The sequence below is a fragment of the Xenopus tropicalis genome, chromosome 8 (genome assembly GCF_000004195.4).
Source record: "Xenopus tropicalis strain Nigerian chromosome 8, UCB_Xtro_10.0, whole genome shotgun sequence".
Lineage (NCBI taxonomy): Eukaryota > Metazoa > Chordata > Amphibia > Anura > Pipidae > Xenopus > Xenopus tropicalis.
Window position 1 is genome coordinate 144,501,940 of NC_030684.2, and position 21,124 is coordinate 144,523,063.

A 21,124-nucleotide genomic window follows, 5' to 3' on the forward strand; every position below is an offset into this window, starting at 1 on the left:
GTCTCCCATTGTGGGGAAACTCCTATCTGCCTAATTTCCAACAAATTGCCCCATACCGAGTGTGGCCCCACTGGGGCATACGCACACTGGGAGATGTGACCAACGCTGGGGCCCTATTACCTAGGAACCAGATTAGACATACAGACACAGGAGAGCTGCTACCCTGGTTCTCATATTCCATACAATTCCAACAGGCCTTCCGACACCAATTCCAAAGAACTATAGTCCCCTTCGTGCTCACTAGACTTGAATCTACCCTCCGAAATCCCTCTTCCAAAAAGCTGATCACCACACTATATTCACTTTTGGAATACACTATATCACTTTTGGAACCAGGTCCTAGACCACATCCAAAACACAACATCTCTACCTAAAATAATCAACCCCAAGGTTTGCCTGCTTGGCATTGTGGATGACACTATTCCCACAATAGCACCACGCATCCTCCATAGAACACTGCTGTTTTATGCCAGGAAAACCATCCTCTCTCAATGGATGGCACACTCTCCCCCAACAATTGCTCACTGGCTCAATTTACTAAAAACCCTCCTGCCGTTGATACAACTCACCTACATAGCAAGAGGATACCCTCAAAAGTATGACAAGGTATGGGGAACATGGGCTGAAACCATGGAATGATGTCGCATAATGATAAACCGTTCTGTTTAGCATAGCTTTGTAGTTTGGTAGTTTGTAGTAGAAAGTTGTATTTACCCATTTTTGTTTTGTCAGAATGTGTACTTTCGGAAAATATATGGTTTTCTAGGGTCTTCGTGCTGTTAGGGGGTCTTATGGCACATAATACACATACCGGGTGCAAAAATTGCATGAGCCGGAGTGTCTTATGTGAAAATTCATATGCACTATTTTTATTTGGGGGCCCCTGTACGGCACGCAGTTTGGCCAATATATACATATAGGGCATCAAACTGTTCAGTAGACCCCTGGCGTTCATATTTAAAAAGTTTTATGTTGATACGTTACAAAATGTGGGGGTTCATAATGAGGTAAAATGCAAGCTTTGTGATGATTTTCAGAAATGCAATAAAAACCGTTCTGTTTAGCATAGCTTTGTAGTTTGGTAGTTTGCAGTAGAAAGATTTATTTACCTATTTTTGTTTTGTCAGAATGTGTATTTCGGAAAATGTATGGTTTTCTAGGGTCTCCTTACTGTTAGGGGGTCTTATGGCACATAATACACATACCGGGTGCAAAATTTGCACGAGCCGGAGCGTATTATGTGAAAATTCATATGCACTATTTTTATTTGGGCGCCCCTGTAGTTTGGTAAATCTATGTATATAGGGCATCAAACTGTTCAGTAAACCCCTGGTGTTCACATTTAGAATGTTTTATGTTGATACGTTACAAAATGTGGGGGTACGTAATGGGGTAAAATGCAAGCTTTGTGACGATTTTCAGAAATGTAAAAAAAAACCGTTCTGTTTAGCATAGCTTTGTAGTTTGGTAGTTTGTAGTAGAAAGATGTATTTACCCATTTTTGTTTTGTCAGAATGTGTACTTTCGGAAAATGTATAATTTTCTAGGGTCTCGGTACTGTTAGGGGGTCTTATAGCACATATACATGCCGGTAGCTTATATTGCAGTGTATACACTTTGTATGCACTAACTTCCTTATGGGGTCTCTAAATGCCAGATACATCGGTGATCCTATGCACAATGGGCATCAAACTGTTCAGCGGACCCTTGGCTTTCATATTTAGGGTGTGTTTTCTTGGTACCTAATGTTATGTGGGAGATAAGGTGCTTGAAAGTGGAAGATTTGAGGCGATTTTTTTAGAATTTTCATAATTTTTTATAGAAAATGCTAAATTCAGTAAAGCATTGCCGTTTGGTACTTAGGAGTTGGAAGACATAGTTACCCATTTCGGATTCGTCAGAATGTGTAGTTTTCAAAAATGTATGGTTTCCTGGGGTATACCTAATGTTCCAGGATTTTTGGCTTTGGAATGTAAAGTATGCCGTATTCTGCTGTAATGCTTTGAAAATTTAGTAACTTACTGCTGGGAGTTTTTCATCTATAGAAGTCAGAAATCTCAATAAAACTATACATATCAGGTATTGGCACATTCGGGAGACATGAGGCTTTCCAAATCAGTTGAATTTTTGTCCATAAAATATTTTTCTGGTATAAATCCCTATATCATGAAAAATAGCATTTTTCTTTTTTGTATTTCAAGCTCTAAATTTTGTTCCAGAAGTGGAAATACATAAAAACTCAGGCAGATTTTGAAAGCTCAGATTCTCCTGAAAAAAACAATATACCGTATATACTCGAGTATAAGCCGAGTTTTTCAGCACCCAAAATGTGCTGAAAAATTAACCCTCGGCTTATACTCGAGTCCCTACAGCTGCTTGCACCCTCTGTTACCTGATTCCCTGACCCCCAGGCACAGTTTAATGCTCCACATGACTACAGCAACAACGATCAGCAGGACGGATACCAACAAAACTTTAAGCACGGTGCTGGACAGGGAAGTCCTCGGGTCACCCCTCGAGGTGTGACGTCACGTCGGGGGTCGAGCAAGGAGTCAGGAAGTTGCGGCGAGCAGAATGCAACCCGAGGACTTCCCTGTCCAGCACCGCGCTTAAAGTTTTGTTGGTATCCGTCCCGCTGATAGTTGTTGCTGTAGTCACGTGGAGCATTAAACTGTGCCTGGGGGTAACCGCTGTTTGAAGTGTTGGGCAAAGCAGTATGGTAGCCATCATATCCTCCTCTAAAGCCCAGTGTTTTGCTGTGCGGGCTGCTGGTGCCCCGAGGACGTTTGATGGCTCTGGTCTGATGTTGCCATGGTAAGTGTTTACAATCGTTTGTAAGTTGAAGTTCTGTTTGTTCCACTTGATGAGGTTGGCTAGGGAAGGTCTGGTTGTAACTGGCCTGGTACTGGTTCTGTTCCAGTGTTTCTGGCTCATTCACAGGAGGGACAGGTGCATTCATATTGAAAACAGTCTGCATTGATTGGAATGGAGCAGCATTAACGTTGATACCACTGTGCAGAGGTCTGTTGGACCCGGTCTGGAACACCTGAGGTTGGGAAGCAGCAGGAATAGACAACGAGGTCTGCATTGGGTCTGTGTTTAAGGACAGCTATGCCTGAATTTGATCTATGGTGTCTTTCTATGTGTCTAATGGGGAGGGGGGAAAAGGAATTTCCATCAGCCCCCAGCAACCTTGTGCATTTTGTGGGAAGGGGTGGTTCAATAGCAACGCAGGTATTAATGAGTGATTCCTTCTCCAGTTGATCATGCTGTTAAGCCTGTGGAAGGCAGTAGGGGAGAGCCTGGCATCTCGCATACTCATACCCTGTACGTATTTGTTTAGTAAGATTGATAGATCCTAATTTTATTGGAATTTATTTTGATTATTGAAACTTAGAAGCTGCTGCATTTCCCACCCTGGGCTTATACTCGAGTCAATACATTTTTCCAGTTTTCTTAGGTAAAATCAGGTACCTCAGCTTATATTCGGATCGGCTTATACTCGAGTATATACGGTATAGTTTGCCTACCTAAACTTAACCCTGCCCCCAGTAAAAGCCTCTAAATTGAGAGAGCACAGAATGTTTACAAAACGTCTGGCACTGAGGGGAACCGAAATGTCAAATTCTGCTGAGCACTTAAAGGGTTAAGCTACTAAGAAATGCCCTCCCCTTTAAACAGAACAGGGATTGTTTGTCCATACATTGCAATATACTTCAAGCTGGCCAACTATGTCAAAGTTTAAAATTAAGCTTCAGTAGCTACTTTAAAAGGAGAGAAGGAAAGGCAAAGTAACTTAGGGGTGCCAAAATGTTAGGCACCCCAAGTGACTTTAATTGCCTACCTTGTACCCCGGGCTGGTGCCCCTGTTCAGAGAGAACAGCCCCAGCCTGGGGTAGCAGCGATCACTTCCTCCTTCCTGATTCGCTGTGCGCGCACATGCCCAGTAGAGTGAGAGGCGGAACTTTAACAGAGAAGTCAGCTTTTCACTCTACTGCGTATGCGCCTGTCATGTAGTCCCAGCAAAACGAACCATGAAGGAGGAAGCGCTTCCTACAGCTACCCCGGGCTAGGGCTGTTTTCTCCTAACAGGGGCACCAACCCGGGGTACAAGGTAAGCGATTAAAGTCTCTTGGGGGTGCCTAACATTTTGGCACCCCCAAGTGACTTAGCCTTTCCTTCTCCATTAATGAATTCCTGTATTTCTGCTAATAACTGCAAGGTATATGTGCCCACCCATGTTACGTAAGCATAATTGAATATCTTTTTAAGATTATTAATATAACTAAAGTTCTGCAATATAGTGCGGCAAAGAGATCACTGAACAATAAATGTAAAAAATGATTTTATATTGATTGGAAACAAATATTTACATAAACATAAATCATAAAGCAGATAAAATGCATAAAACAATATGCTACAATAACACAAAAAGGTCATACAAATCTTATAGACTACAATATACTACAAATATATACAATAACAACTAAACACACTAAAATGAAACCCAAAGGCCCAACCACCTAAAGAATAATAATATTATCCCACACCTTATAAACACTGTAGCCCACTTTTTAAACGCTTGTGGCACTACCTGCTGATTACTTGTACTTGGCGCTACAGGAGTCCTGAGCCCCCGCTTACTATGGGGGTTTACAGGGATTTCTCCCCTTAAAGGCATGCCTCCACCCAGGGATGGTCTTGTGGAACTATAATCCACCCCCTGGGAAACAATCAGGATGCTATGCCCCTCTTGGGACCCACGTACTCCTGGTGTAATGTACCCCATCCTGGGGTTATTCCTTACCAGCTTGGTAGTGGTCCTCTGGGCTTGATAGATATTCCGACACAGTGGTATATGTGAAATAGATGTAAAGGTTTATTCAGGCAGAGACCTCTCCAGGAGTGGCATATCATTTATACACATTGCAGGGCATATCTCCATACATCTCATTGAGAACCTTTTCCTGTTTGACTACCCAACGGTACTCTCGGCAGCCCTCCCCTCTAGGTGCTCCCCCCAGTACTCTCAGCAGAGACACTCTCTCATAGAGTTCCCCCGGTACTCCGCTAGGACGTTACACCCCAGGGACCCACACACCGGTACTCTCACTAGGCTCCCTCAGATCCGGCCTCCTGGACTAGCGGTGACCTGTTCCACCTACCTAGCCACTTGTGGCCCTGCACTCCAGCAGATGTAATGCTGGGGGATCTTAACCCCACTACCACTCCTGGAGGGGCAATATCCACCCATTCTAACTTGGTGTCCTACATGGCACTCCTGGAGTGACCTATTACCAAACTTCTATCACTAAACTGTGCCAGGGGCACTGCTACCTAAGCATGTCCCTGGACTAAAATGTCTGCTAGCACATGGCTGCATCCCTTTATATATCCCAGCACCCCATCTAGTGGTTGCTGGTGATAAATGCAGGGGAGACTCCCTTTTAACAGAAAAACACCTAGGACCACCTTTAGGTGCCCAATTCCCTAAGGCTACCCTCTAGTGCCTGTCTAAGGAGAACCCATCCTAGGGGCCCAAATCTTGGGTATCCCTACAACACACTTTATGAAACCTTAACTCTAGAAGATTATACAGCCTAAGTATACCTCTCCTTAGGTTTGATAAGTGCCTAGTCCGTGATGTCAGGATTCCCTCTGATCTGGTACGGTGGTCACTTCTCTCCTGGCCCTGTGTCTCTGTGCCCTACTGAAGCTAGCCTATATACAGGAGAGATGGGTGGTTTCTAGAACTCTCTCCTGATTGGTCCATTTGAATGATGCTAGCACATACCAGTCAGTTACAGGAAGTTACCCGTCCTCCATTTTGGATATTCCAATTGTCATTTCTGTGTCTCCACAAAGTCTGTCCTTCCTGACTAACTGATTATGTTTATCACCAGGGATCCACTCAGCTGGCTCCGGTGTCCTTGGCCCTATGTTATTGTTAGAGTTTAGGTGGGCCAGAACCTTTCCCAGAGCAGTACCTTTGTTTTCCAAATGAGAAAACCTATTGTTTGGACCAGACACCCAGGTGCTAAGCTAATTAGACTGTTTCCTCTACTAGAATAAAAGGTTTCATTACTGATTAATAAAAGATTGGAACCCACAATATGTATCTATATTTTACAAGAATCTTACATCTTTATCTACATGTACAGTGGAGGAAATAATGATTTGACCCCTCACTGATTTTGTAAGTTTGTCCAATGACAAAGAAATGAAAAGTCTCAGAACAGTATCATTTCAATGGTAGGTGTAACAGTGGCAGATAGCACATCAAAAGGAAAATGGAAAAAAGAACTTGAAATAAAAGATAGCAACTGATTTGCATTTCATTGAGTGAAATAAGTTTTTGAACCCTCTAACAAAAAAAGACTTAATACTTAGGGGCTGATTTACTAACCCACGAATCCGACCCGAATTGGAAAAGTTCCGACTTGAAAACGAACATTTTGCGACTTTTTCGGATTCTTTACGAATTTTTCGTTACCAATACGATTTTTGCGTAAAAACGCGAGTTTTTCGTATCCATTACGAAAGTTGCGTAAAAAGTTGCGCATTTTTCATAGCGTTAAAACTTACGCGAAAAGTTGCGCATTTTTCGTAGCGTTAAAACTTAAAAGGTGCAAAGTTTCGCGTAAGTTTTAACGCTACGAAAAAAGCGCAACTTTTTGCGCAAGTTTTAACGCTACGAAAAATCGCCAGATTTTACGCAACTTTCGTAATGGCTACGAAAAACTCGCGTTTTTACGCAAAAATCGTATTGGTAACGAAAAATTCGTAAAGAATCCGAAAAAATCGCAAAACATACGAAAAAATCGCAAAATACCGATCATTACGAAAAAAATGCAATCGGACTCATTTCGACCCATTCGTGGGTAAGTAAATCAGCCCCTTAGTGGAAAACCCCTTGTTTGCAAGCACAGAGGCCAAACGTTTCTTGTAATTGATGAGCAAGTTTGCGCCCATTTTAGGAGGAATGTTGGTCCCACTCCTCTTTGCAGATCATCTCTAAATCCCTAAGGTTTCTGTCTCTGTGCAACTCTGAGCTTGAGCTCCCTCCATAGGTTTTCTATTGGATTAAGGTCCGGAGACTGACTAGGCCACTCCATGACCTTAATGTGCTTCTTCTTGAGCCACTCCTTTGTTGCCTTTGCTGTATGTTTTGGGTCATTGTCGTGCTGGAACACCCATCCACCACCCATTTTCAGTTTCCTGGCAGAGGGAAGGAGGTTGTCGTTCAGGATTTCACGATACATGGCTCCGTCCATTTTCCCGTTAATGGGAATAAGTTGTCCTGTGCCCTTAGCAGAAAAACACCCCCAAAGCAAAATGTTTCCACCCCCATGCTTGACGGTGGGGACGGTGTTTTGGGGGTCATAGGCAGCATTTTTCTTCCTCCAAACTCAGCGAGTTGAGTTAATGCCAAAGAGCTCTATTTTGGTCTCATCAGACCACAGCACCTTCTCCCAGTCACTCACAGAATCATTCAGGTGTTCATTGACAAACTTCAGATGGGCCTGCACATGTGCCTTCTTGAGCAGGGGGACCTTGCGAGCCCTGCAGGATTTTAATCCATTGCGGTGTAATGTGTTTCCAATGGTTTTCTTGGTGACTGTGGTCCCTGCTAATTGGAGGTCAGTAACTAACTCCTCCCGTGTAGTTCTAGGATGCTTTTTCACCTTTCTCAGAATCATTGACACCCCACGAGGTGAGATCTTGCGTGGAGCCCCAGAGCGAGGTCGATTGATGGTCATTTTGTGCTCCTTCCATTTTCGAACAATCGCCCCAACAGTTGTCACCTTCTCTCCCAGCTTCTTGCTAATGGTTTTGTAGCCCATTCCAGCCTTGTGCAGGTCTACAATTTTGTCTCTGACATCCTTGGACAGCTCTTTGGTCTTTCCCATGTTGGAGAGTTTGGAGTCTGCTTGATTGATTGATTCTGTGGACAGGTGTCTTTTATACAGGTGACTAGTTAAGACAGGTATCCTTAATGAGGTTGACTAATTGAGTAGAAGTGTCTAACCACTCTGTGGGAGCCAGAACTCTTAATGGTTGGTAGGGGTTCAAAAACTTATTTCACTCAATGAAATGCAAATCAGTTGCTATCTTTTATTTCAAGTTATTTTTTCCATTTTCCTTTTGATGTGCTATCTGCCACTGTTACACCTACCATTGAAATGATACTGTTGTGAGACTTTTCATTTCTTTGTCATTGGACAAACTTACAAAATCAGTGAGGGGTCAAATAATTATTTCCTCCACTGTATGTAGGGGTTTACCAAAAAATGGGCCCTTAGGATAGACACCCCTAGGACAGGCCACAGGGTGGTGCTGTAATAGATCACTCTAGGAGTAGAGATGTAGCGAACCTCGCAAAAAAAGTTTGTGAACCCGTTCGCAAACTTCCGCCAAAAAGTGCGAACGTTCGCGAACTTTGCGAACCCCATAGACTTCAATGGGAAGGCGAACTTTAAAACCTAGAAAAGCCATTTCTGCCCAGAAAACTGATTTTAAAGTTGTTTAAAGGGTGCCACAACCTGGACAGTGACATGCCGGAGGGGGATCAAGGGCAAAAAATGTCTCGTTTTTGACACAGCGTTGCGTTTTGTGCTGTAAAGGGCACAAATCACACTACATTCCTAAACTTGTGTAATAAACTGCTTTAAAACATCCGGTGTCTACATGCCAATCAAGTCGTGTAAAGGTTAGGGCCGGTTCACATGCAAAGACAAAACGCAGCGTTTACTGCAACGAAAAAAACTCAAAAAGCTTTAATGATACCGTCAAGTGAGCGAATAATAGTTTTTACTAGTTGCTTGTCACCTCCAGGATGTTCGTCCCGTCGGTGGGAATATTTCTGTAGTGGTGTGTTTAGCAGTCACCGTGCTTGTGCGCACGTGCACGGTCAGGCAGAGGTAATTCAATGTCAGTGAAGTGAACCAAAAAACACTGATTCTGCAGTGCGGGCCCAGTTTTGGACTACTTTATTGATCACCTGCGGTGACCATAAAAGATACAATTTTGCCACTGTTGCAGAACCCTGAAAAATCAGGCATGTGTACATTCCTGAAAAATTATGTTTTTTTTGTCGCAGCCACTGAAGCACAGAGGACAGAAAAAATATGGCATATAAATGCTGAAAATAATCGTTTTTTTTTCGCAGGCACTGAAGCACAGAGGACAGAAAAAATATGTTAGATACATGGTATCACAACCATACCGCAGGCAGAACCTTTAAAATATACTAAGATAGCGTACCAAGCACTGATCAACCATGTTTTAACAGCGACTCGAATTTCGATAGCTGCACATTGGAAAACTCCAACGCCAGCCTGACTATCCCTTCTCAGCCTGTCAGTTACAGCTTCTAATGCTAACAGACATCTACTGCACAAATATGGCCACCCCCTCATAGAGGGACATGGGGGATCAGATAGGGAATGTAAAAGCTTGGACAAATATATGTTAGATAAATGTTGAAAATATTTGTTTTTTTGTTGTCGCAGCCACTGAAGCACAGAGGCCAGAAAAACTCAGGATTTACCTGTTCAAAAAGGAGGACGCTAAAGGACAGCTGTGTGTGGAGTCATGTGGCGTGCAGAGAAGGTCAGCTGCATGGGGAGTCAGAACAAGTCTTCCAGCGTGCAGTAACCCTCTGAGATCCATGCCTCAAACCAGTAGGATTTGCACCCTAGTTTGTACGGTGGAGGAGGAGGACGCTAAAGGACAGCTGTGAGTGGTGTCAAGCGACTTGCAGAGAAGGACAGCTGCATGGGCAGTCAGAACAAGTCTTCCGGCGTGCAGTAACCCTCCGAGATCCATGCCTCATTCATTTTAATAAAGGTCAGGTAATCCACACTTTTGTGACCTAGGCGAGTTCTCTTCTCAGTTACAATCCCTCCTGCTGCACTGAAGGTCCTTTCTGAGAGGACACTTGAGGCGGGGCAAGACAAGAGGTTTATGGCAAATTGTGACAGCTCTGGCCACAGATCAAGCCTGCGCACCCAGTAGTCCAGGGGTTCATCGCTCCTCAGAGTGTCGATATCTGCAGTTAATGCCAGGTAGTCCGCTACCTGCCGGTCGAGGCGTTCTCTGAGGGTGGATCCAGAAGGCTTCTGGCGCTGCCTTGGACTGAAAAAACTTTGCATGTCTGATGTTACAGAGTGGCCAAAGTGCATTGTCCTTGCAGGTGTGCTCGTGGGAGGATTACCGGCAGCCCTGCCCCTGGAATGTGGAGTGACATCACCCTTAAAAGCATTGTACAACATGTTTTGCAGGCTGGTTTGGAAATGCAGCATCCTTTCGGACTTGTGGTACGTTGGTAACATTTCTGCCACTTTATGCTTGTAACGAGGGTCTAGTAGCGTTGCCACCCAGTACAGGTCCTTCTCCTTAAGCCTCTTGATACGGGGGTCCTTCAACAGGCATGACAGCATGAAAGACCCCATTCTCACAAGGTTGGATGCAGAGGTATCCATCTCCCCTTCCTCGTTATCAAGGACTACGTCCTCATCCACCACCGTCTCCTCCCCCCAGCCACGTACAAGACCAGGGCTCCCCAAAAGGTGACCACAAGCCCCCCGGGAAGCCTGCTCCTGTTGGTCTTCCGCCTCCACAAAGCCACCTTCCTCCTCTGACTCCACTTCTGACAGCTCTCCCTGCATTGCAGCAGGTGCCTGGGAACGTTCTGGTGATTCTGCCCAGAAATCATGCTCTTCCTGCTCCTGGTCACGCTGGTCTACGGCCTCATCTGTCACTCGTCGCACGGCACGCTCCAGGAAGAACACAAAGGGTACTAGGTCACTGATGGTGCCTTCAGTGCGACTAACCATATTTGTGACCTCGTCAAAAGGGCGCATGAGCCTGCAGGCATCACGCATAAGCACCCAGTAATGGGGGAAAAAAATCCCCAGCTCTGCAGATCCAGTCCTACCACCCAGTTCAAATAGATATTCGTTAATGACTCTTTGTTGTTGCAGCAGACGTTCAAACATGAGGAGCGTTGAATTCCAGCGAGTCTGGCTATCACAAATTAAACGCCTGACTGGCAAGTTGTGCCGCCGCTGAATGTCAGCAAGGTGTGCCATGGCTGTGTAGGAACGTCTGAAATGGCCAGACACCTTCCTGGACTGCCTGAGAATGTCCTGCAATCCTGGGTACTTTGAGACAAACCGTTGGACTATTAAATTTAGAACATGTGCCATGCAGGGCACATGTGTTAAATTGCCCAGTCTAAGTGCTGCCAACAGATTGCTTCCGTTGTCACACACCACTTTTCCAATTTTCAGTTGGTGTGGGGTCAGCCACCGATCGGCCTGTGAGTGCAGAGATGACAGGAGTGCAGATCCAGTATGGTTTTTGCTTTCCAGGCACGTCATGCCCAAGACAGCATGACAACGGCGTACCTGGCACGTCGAATAGCCTATGGGAAGCTGGGGGTGCACAGGTGTGGAGGAGGACACAGCAGCAGAGGAGGAAGAAGCTGAGGAAGAAGCCAAGTTAGAAGATGAGTTAGAAGATGACTTAGAAGATGAGTTAGAGAGCAAAGGAGGAGTAGAGGTGGTGGCAGACCCGCATGCAACCCGTGGCGGTACACCAACTCCACTGTTGTTGAACCACGCATTCCCTGCTTCCCAGCCATAACCAGTGGGCAGTGTAGGTGACATACCTGCCCTGACCATGCTTGGAGGACCATGTGTCCGTAGTCATATGGACCTTTGCCCCAACACTAAATGACAGGGATTCGGTGACTTGGCTCTGCACATGCTGGTACAGGGAAAAAAAATTTCGCTGGGTACCTTCCACTGCGGTGTCCCAATTGCTACAAATTTGTGGAAGGCCTCAGAGTCCACCAGCTGGTATGGTAAAAGCTGGCGGGCTAAGAGCGCAGACAAGCCAGCTGTCAGACGCCGGGCAAGGGGTGACTCGGAGGCATTGGCTTTTTACGCTCAAACATGGCCCTCAAAGAAACTTGGCTGGGGGCAGATGAGCAAGAACTTGTGGTCAAGGTGGAAGGCGGAGTGGAGGGTGGTTGAGACGGGTCAAGGACAGCAGAGGTAGAGCAGTAAGATGCTGGAGCAGAAGGAGGGTGGCTTAGCGTTTGGCTGCTGCCTTTGAGGTGTTGCTCCCATAGTGCTTTGTGTTTGGCGTTCATGTGCATTCGCATAGCAGTTGTACCTAAGTGGGTGTTGGGCTTCCCAAGACTCAGTTTCTGACTGCACTCATTGCAAATTACAGCGCTTTTGTCAGAGGCACAAACATTAAAAAAATGCCACACTGCTGAGCCTTTTGATGTGGGCTTTCTAGCGGTAACAGTAGAAGCTGGCGGGTGCGTTGGCTGGCTGACCACAGGTGCCGATTCATGTTGTTGCCCTACTGTTCCCTGCGAGCTGTCCCTGCTTTTTCCAAGTCTTATTCTCCTCCTGCCTCTCTGACTCTCCGTCTCTCCATCTGAACTATCCTCCTCTTGCTCTCTTCTTGTGGGCACCCACAAAACATCAATCTCCTCATCATCATTCTCCTCAGATGCATCAATTTCTTCTGACAGCTCACAGAAGGCAGCAGCAGCAGGGACCTCATCACACCTTATGTCCATCTCTGTTGTGTTGCCTGCCTGAGTTATATCTGGTGTAACGTCCTCATCTCCTTCATCTTCTTCTGGCAGTAATGGTTGCGCATCACTCATTTCAACAAACTCATGAGTAAATAACTCCTCTGACTCCAGTGAAGAAGGGGTGGCGGTGGTGGAGGAAGTGGTAGGTGGGGTGTCCATAGCAGAGGAGGATGAGGATGTTGTGGCAAAGTTAGAAACGGTAGAGGATGGGGTGTGCTGTGTAAGCCAGTCAACTACCTCTTCAGCATTTTGGGAGTTCAGGGTAAGTGCCTTCGGAACACTGGGCAATTTCCTAGGGCCACAGGATATCATAGCAGCATGGCCCCTAATGCCTCTGCGTGGCGGCCTGCCTTTGCCTGGCATTTTTTTTATTTTTACAAAACAACAACAACTTGGGTGATGTTTCTGGACACGGAATTATTATTGTTATTTAGACAAATTGTGAAAAAGCTCACACAGCTAGGTGGCACTTGGTTGCAGACACCGGGCAACAAGGCCTGCAAGGGCAACGTATACAGTAGTGGATACGGAATATTTTATTGCTGGTGGAAAACCGTCACTCAGGTGATGTTTCTGGACACAGAATTATTATTGTTATTTAGACAAATTGTTATTTAGACAAAAAATACAGAGCAGTAGAAAGTAGATTACTAGCCAGAAAACCTACTTAAACTCTCCCTCAAATCAATACACACAGCTCTCTCCCCACACAAATACAGAGCAGTAGAAAGTAGATTACTATCCAGAAATCCTACTTAAACTCTGCCTCACATCAATGCACAGCTCCTATCCCCACACAAATACAGAGCAGTAGAAAGTAGATTACTATCCAGAAATCCTACTTAAACTCTGCCTCACATCAATGCACAGCTCCTATCCCCACACAAATACAGAGCAGTAGAAAGTAGATTACTAGCCAGAAATCCTACTTAAACTCTGCCTCACATCAATGCACAGCTCCTATCCCCACACAAATACAGAGCAGTAGTAGATTACTAGCCAGAAAACCTACTTAAACTCTCCCTCAAATCAATACACAGCTCTCTCCCTACACTATCTCTTCAAGCACACACAGGCAGAATGTAAAATGGCTGCTGGGCTTCGGTTTATATATGGAAGGGAGTGGTCCAAGGGGGGGTGGCCCAGGAGGGAGAGCTGCCTGATTGGCTGACATGTATCTGCTGGTCTGGGGTGAGAGGTCAAAATTTGGCGCCAGCTAAGGCGAACCCAAATGACGAACATCGCCAAAAGTTCGCGAATTTGCGGACTTGCGAACACCCGATGTTCGCGTGAATTAGTTCGCCGGCGAACAGTTCGCTACATCCCTATCTAGGAGTGCCATGTAGGACACCAGAGTTTAGAATGGGTGGATATTGCCCCTCCAGGAGTGGTAGTGGGGTTAAGACCCCCCAGCATTACATCTGCTGGAGTGCAGGGCACTAAGTGGCTAGGTAGGTGGACAAGGTCACCGCTAGTCAAGGAGTCCAGATCTGAGGGTGCTTAGGCGAGAGTACCGGTGTGAGTCTTCTAGCTTGAGTACCGGGGAGAACTCTAGTGAGAGAGTGTCTCCTGGCGAGAGTACCGGGGGGAGTACCATAAGTTACCCGACAGGAAAAGGTTCTCAATGAGAAGTGAGGAGTATATGCCCTGTATGTGATTTGTATGCCACTCCTGGAGAGGTCTCTGCTCTGAATGAAGCAACTCATCTGATTCATCATATCATTTGTGTATCTGGATCTTTCCTGCACATGGGATCACCTACCCGCTGGTAAGCTACTACCCCAAGGGAGGGGCAAGGTACCGGGGGCTGTGTGTGGATCCCAGGCAGAGGTACTAGTGAACTGTTAAGTTCCCAGGGTGTGGGTTATAGTTCCACAAGACCATCCCTGGGTGGAGGCTCACCTTTAAGGGGAGAAATCCCTGCTAACCCCCATAGTAAGTGGGGGCTCAGGACTCCTGTAGTGCCAAGTACAAGTAATCAGCAGGTAGCAGCACAAGCATCCGCAAAAGTGGGCTACATGTATATAATCTGTGGCAAAACCATCAATAAACTGGATTTGTTAGGAGATTCACTACTTGTCTGTGTCTCTCTGTGCAGTTCCCGGATCCATATCATGTGACAATGTACCAACAAGAGAGCCCGGGGTCCTAATAACTGGTAAAACCCTAACCCTGCGGGTAAATCCCCCCCCCCCGAGGCTCCTGTCGCCGTGGGACTGTGTTTGTGGCACCGACACATTTACTAACAGCTAAAGGCAAATTCATAACAAAGGGGGGGAATTCACAAAATCGCTGATATTGAGACAAAATAAAAGGGGAGACAGATTTGTCGGATTTTTCAGATTTTGTCATATTAGCAACTTTTTTTTATGAATTTGCCTTTTGGGCTTTCTAATGGTTTCTATATTTCTGTGTAATTCCCCTTCTCTAACAAGATATAAGGATCTAAATACCGTCTTCCCCAGCCCCTACTCATTACTGGGCAGCAGCAACCCGGCCCCCCCACCAACATGCCTGGTGATAGGGGTCCAACAGGACTAGGGCCCCCCGGGTCTTTATACAGTGCCCTGTTGGGGCCAGTCCAACCCTGTACCCCAATATCCCAGTGTGGGTGCCGGTGTGTAGGTGCTGCTTTCTGATCCCCAAGTTGGCGGCTGGGAACAGGAGGGGCACAGCTAAAGGTGGGGGCCAACTAGGAGGGGGCTACAACTCCCAGCACCCCCAGCCGGCCTTTCCCTAACCCTTACTGCAAATGCACATCAGCTACAGGGAATAGAGCAGGGACTCCCCGTTACTGTACTACAACTCCCAGCACCCCCAGCCGGCCTTTCCCTAACCCATGTGACTGGGTTAGACTCCAGTCACGTCACAGATAACAAGTAACTGGAGCTGAGTAGGAATCAGGCCCCGCCCCCTGTCTCTGCCTCATTTCTACTTCCTGCTCCCAGTCATGGCGGCTGCTGATCTGAGAGACAAACTGACCTGCTCCCTGTGCCGGGAGATCTACACCGACCCTGTAACCCTGCCCTGTGGCCATAACTACTGCCGGGGTTGTATTGTGGGAACAGGGGGAGAGCAGGGGGAGAGGAGGGAGGAACCTTCCTGCCCTGAATGCAGACAGACATTTACACACAGACCTGAACTGAAAAAAAATGTGACTCTCAGTAAGATCTGTGAGGGCTTCCGTTCTACCCCCCCAGGGCAGGGGGGTGCCGGGAATATCTGCCCTACCTGTGATTCTCCTGTAGCTGCCGGTACCTCCTGTCAGAACTGTGACCCCTCTCAGTGGGGTATTAACCTGCCTGTAGGGAGCGGCCCAGCAGAACCTGCACCTACTGACCCCACCAACTCCCCCAGGAACAGAACCTGCTCCGCACACTCACAGATGGAGCTGGAGTATTACTGCCCCCAGGATGGGGCCTGTGTCTGTGTGGCCTGTTGGCTGGTGGGAGAGCACTTGGGCCACAGGGTGGAGCCACTGAGTGAGGCCTCGGAGAACAAGAAAGAGAAACTGAGGGAAGTTCTGGAGAAACTGAGCCCCGAGAGAGAGGAGATAAAGAAGAGAATCCAGAGGCTGCAGGAGCGCAGGAGGGAAGGGGCAGAAAAAGCAGCCGGTGAGACAAAGGGAGTCACTGCCCTGTTTAGGGGCATCAGGGAACGGCTGGAAGCCCTAGAGAAGCAAATGCTAAGTGAGATCTCAAGTGAGCAAAAGAAGATTTCCCACCAACTCCATGGTTTGATCCGGCAGCTGGAGATAAAGAAGGACGAGCTGTCCAGGAAGATCCGTCACATTGAGGAGCTGTGCAACATGGCAGATCCACTCACTGTCCTACAAGCACCGGAACCTGATGGGGCTGAGTTTTATGAGGCTGAGGGGGGGGACAGAAAGCGCAGAAAGATGGAGGATATAAATGCCCCGGCTGTAGGGGATCTGGATTTGGGTGGGATCTCAGAGACATTACTCACAGGGTTGGATCAGATTGTGACTGAGGCAAAGGGGAGATTCACCTGGCAGGAGGCTACAGACCTGGTACTCGATACAGAGACAACTGATGGTGAAACTGTATCAGAGGACAGGAAAACTGTATCCTACACAGGTGAATATGAGCTTGAACCCTGGGAAACAGACTTAATATGGGCAAGTGTGATTTTAAGCACCAGGAGCTTTTCCTCAGGGCGACATTACTGGGAGGTAAAGGGCAGGGGTGAGAACTGGGGAGTGGGGGTGACTCCTAGAGGTGGATATAAGGACTGGCCTCTAATAAGACTCTGTGATACATATTATGTGTCAGAGGGAAATGGAATCACTGCTTTACCTCTCAGGCCTTCATGTGGCAGAATCAGGATCTCACTGGACTATGAGGCCGGACTTGTGTCCTTCTATGAGCCGAGGAAGCCAATCAGGCACATATACACTTATACTGATTCCTTTACTGAGCCCCTTTGTGCTGCATTGTGGGTAGATTCGGGCAGTGTGAGAATCACTAGTTAGGGCTCTGCCGGGAGCTGGTCACTGTGGGAAATAACCAGTTAAACTGTACTGTGCATTCATTACAGCCGGGATGTTCCCCTTTGAGATAACTTGTAGTATTATGTAGAAAGCAATATTCTGAAACAATTTGCAATTGGTCTTTTTTTATCATTTGTAGTTTTTCAAATTATTTCAGTTTTTGTTTAGCAGCTATCTGGTTGCTAGGGTCATTTTACCTTAGCAACCAGGAAGTGGTTTGAATGAGAGACAGGAATATGAATAGGGGAGGGGCTGAATAGAAAGATAAGGAATAAAAAGTAACAATAACAATAAAACTGGAGCCTCACAGAGCAATAGGGTTTGGCTGCCGGGGTCACTGACCCCCATTTTGAAGCTGCAATGAGTTAGAATAACAAAACCATTCAGATAAGGGCGGCACCTGAGCCATGGGCCCCACTTATGGTCTGACCATTGCCCTGGGGGCCAAACAATTGGATCAGCCCAGTTTGGTTTACTGTGTGGGCAAATATCCAATAGTTTGGCAAACTTGGCTAATGAGCAGCTCCATCAGGGTGTGGCCATGGCTTAAACTATCATGAAATTAATCATTCTTTAAATGAACCATCGCATCATGTTAATAAAGTTTCTATGTCATGTATTCTAAATGTTACTCAAATATAAAAATAATTTCTACTGATTTCATTGAAAGTTTTACATTATATTCTTTATTTTGCTTTGATAAAATTATAGCTCAGATTCCCAGTGCGTGGTGCATACGGTAATATGGCGCATACGGTAATAGGTTTGTATGTATATATAACTTTATAAAGCGCAGCGCTGTACAGTCTTACAATATACAGAATTACACACAGGGAGGACAAATGTTATAATAAATAAATACAATATACAGTGGTGTGAAAAACTATTTGCCCCCTTCCTGATTTCTTATTCTTTTGCATGTTTGTCACACAAAATGTTTCTGATCATCAAACACATGTAACTATTAGTCAAAGATAACACAAGTAAACACAAGATGCAGTTTTTAAATTAGGGTTTTTATTATTTAGGGAGAAAAAAAATCCAAACCTACATGGCCCTGTGTGAAAAAGTAATTGCCCCCTGAACCTAATAACTGGTTGGGCCACCCTTAGCAGCAATAACTGCAATCAAGCGTTTGCGATAACTTGCAATGAGTCTTTTACAGCGCTCTGGAGGAATTTTGGCCCACTCATCTTTGCAGAATTGTTGTAATTCAGCTTTATTTGAGGGTTTTCTAGCATGAACCGCCTTTTTAAGGTCATGCCACAACATCTCAATAGGATTCAGGTCAGGACTTTGACTAGGCCACTCCAAAGTCTTCATTTTGTTTTTCTTCAGCCATTCAGAGGTGGATTTGCTGGTGTGTTTTGGGTCATTGTCCTGCTGCAGCACCCAAGATCGCTTCAGCTTGAGTTGACGAACAGATGGCCGGACATTCTCCTTCAGGATTTTTTGGTAGACAGTAGAATTCATGGTTCCATCTATCACAGCAAGCCTTCCAGGTCCTGAAGCAGCAAAACAACCCCAGACCATCACACTACCGCCACCATATTTTACTGTTGGTATGATGTTCTTTTTCTGAAATGCTGTGTTACTTTTACGCCAGATGTAACGGGACACGCACCTTCCAAAAAGTTCAACTTTTGTCTCGTCGGTCCACAAGGTATTTTCCCAAAAGTCTTGGCAATCATTGAGATGTTTTTTAGCAAAATTGAGAGGAGCCTTAATGTTCTTTTTGCTTAAAAGTGGTTTGCGCCTTGGAAATCTGCCATGCAGGCCGTTTTTGCCCAGTCTCTTTCTTATGGTGGAGTCGTGAACACTGACCTTAATTGAGGCAAGTGAGGCCTGCAGTTCTTTAGATGTTGTCCTGGGGTCTTTTGTGGCCTCTCGGATGAGTTGTCTCTGCGCTCTTGGGGTAATTTTGGTCGGCCGGCCACTCCTGGGAAGGTTCACCACTGTTCCATGTTTTTGCCATTTGTGGATAATGGCTCTCACTGTGGTTCGCTGGAGTCCCAAAGCTTTAGAAATGGCTTTATAACCTTTACCAGACTGATAGATCTCAATTACTTTTGTTCTCATTTGTTCCTGAATTTCTTTGGATCTTGGCATGATGTGTAGCTTTTGAGGTGCTTTTGGGCTACTTCTCTGTGTCAGGTAGCTCCTATTTAAGTGATTTCTTGATTGAAACAGGCGTGGCAGTAATCAGGCCTGGGGGTGACTACACAAATTGATATTGAAATTGAAAATTGAAATTGATAAACCACAGTTAAGTTATTTTTTAACAAGGGGGCAATCACTTTTTCACACAGGGCCATGTAGATTTGGGTTTTTTTTTCTCCCTTAATAACGTAAACCTTCATTTAAAAACTGCATTTTGTGTTCAATTATGTTATCTTTGACTAATAGTGAACGGTTTTTGATGATCAGAAACATTTTGTGTGACAAACATGCAAAAGAATAAGAAATCAGGAAGGGGGAAAATAGTTTTTCACACCACTGTATATATAAGTGCCATGTGGTATGAGACACAGTAGGAAGGAGTTCCCTGCCCCATAGAGCTTACAATCTAAGCTACGCACGACACAGCCACTTACCCTATAGCCTATACAGCCGCTAACTCTTTAATTAGCTACTAATACAACCGGTTTGTATAGTAAGATACAGCCTATGCTTATCATTATACCCCATGCTGGCACCGTATATACCAAACCCTTTGTCATTCTGGGTTTTTTTATTTTGCATATGTGGAATCTGATTGTTACAGAAATAAATAAAAACAAATTTAAAAACCCATGTTGTACAGTTATTTCGGTTATAGTGGTCCCATGCCCGTTGCCTCCGGCCAGCTCTTAGGTCGGGGTCGGATTCATTTACATAACAAGTCTGTCCTCCCTGTCATTGGCTGTTGTGCTGTCAGTCACACTTAATGCAAATCTCCTGCTTTCTTCTCAGACCCCCCAGGTCCCCCACAAAGTCATGTGAAATAAACAGCATCGTTACCGGTGTGGGCAAAGACTTCCTTCCCTGTTCCCTGGCCGACCCACACAGATCTCCTGCCCCCTCCCCCTTACCCCCCAGAAACACTCTGACAGCTTTACAGCTCTCTAACCTCTCAGTCAGTGACTTTGGGGGGGCCCCATGGGATATAACTGTCAGTTTGTGAGCCTGCAGGTCGGATACAAATGCAGAATAACTGACAGTTACGTCCCATATGGCCCCCCCTCCAGTCACTGATTGGTTACTGACTGCCAACAGCTTAGGCACATGCTGTTTAGTGGCGAAAGCCTTGGACACATGAGCATCGGAGCCCATGCCTTCGGGTAGAACTCACACGCGATGATTCAATATCATCTGTTTATTTGAAGAAAATAAACCCCCCTTATATACACCTATGTGCCCTCCCCTGGTAACAGAGCAGGAAGGGATTTGGGGAAAGTGGGGGTGTCAGGGGGTGAAACTGAATGAGACTGTTTGGGGATCCACTCTCCCGCCCCCTTTCTGAGTTGGGATCTCATTACAAGTAACTGATGGATAAATATTTATTGCAACAGTTATCAGCCAGTAATGAAACTGTAGGGGGCTGGGAAGTAATATGGCCGCCCCTTTTCCCTTTCTGCCCCCTAGTCATTTATATGCCAAAGGGGGTCCTTTCTTCTAGAAGCAAAGTCAAAGTATGACCAGTATAGTGCTATAGTTTGGCCGCAATGTGTTACAATATATACAGCCATGTGCCCTGGGCCATTTTGTGCAGAAGCCCACCTGAGCGGGCAAGTGGGGCACATTAGCACCTAGGCTTAAGCTTATGGCTAGATAGATCAGGATATACAGTGTAAGGCAACTCGTCCAAACAGTGCAGTCTCTGGGGGTTTAGGTGGATTGCAGGGATCAGATTGGTCTCAGAAAACAAGAGTTCACACCCAGCATTTAGTTTTAAGCTGACCTCAATCAGCTTTATTCATATATAACCGGCACACAGGAATATATTGGAAAACAAA

The 21,124-nt window shown here is 45.8% G+C and overlaps 1 protein-coding gene across 1 annotated transcript; it reads left to right on the top strand.

Annotated features, from left to right (window-relative positions):
- Positions 1-15,513: 15,513 nt before the first annotated feature.
- Positions 15,514-17,294, top strand: LOC100492977 (E3 ubiquitin-protein ligase TRIM11). Its single transcript, XM_031892351.1, has one exon. The coding sequence runs from the start codon at positions 15,570-15,572 to the stop codon at positions 17,109-17,111; it is 1,542 nt and encodes a 513-aa protein (XP_031748211.1). The 5' UTR covers positions 15,514-15,569; the 3' UTR covers positions 17,112-17,294.
- Positions 17,295-21,124: the final 3,830 nt, after the last annotated feature.

Coding starts and splice junctions, on each gene's coding strand:
- LOC100492977 (XM_031892351.1), top strand. CDS start 15,570: ATGGCGGCTGCTGATCTGAGAGACAAACTGACCTGCTCCCTGTGCCGG.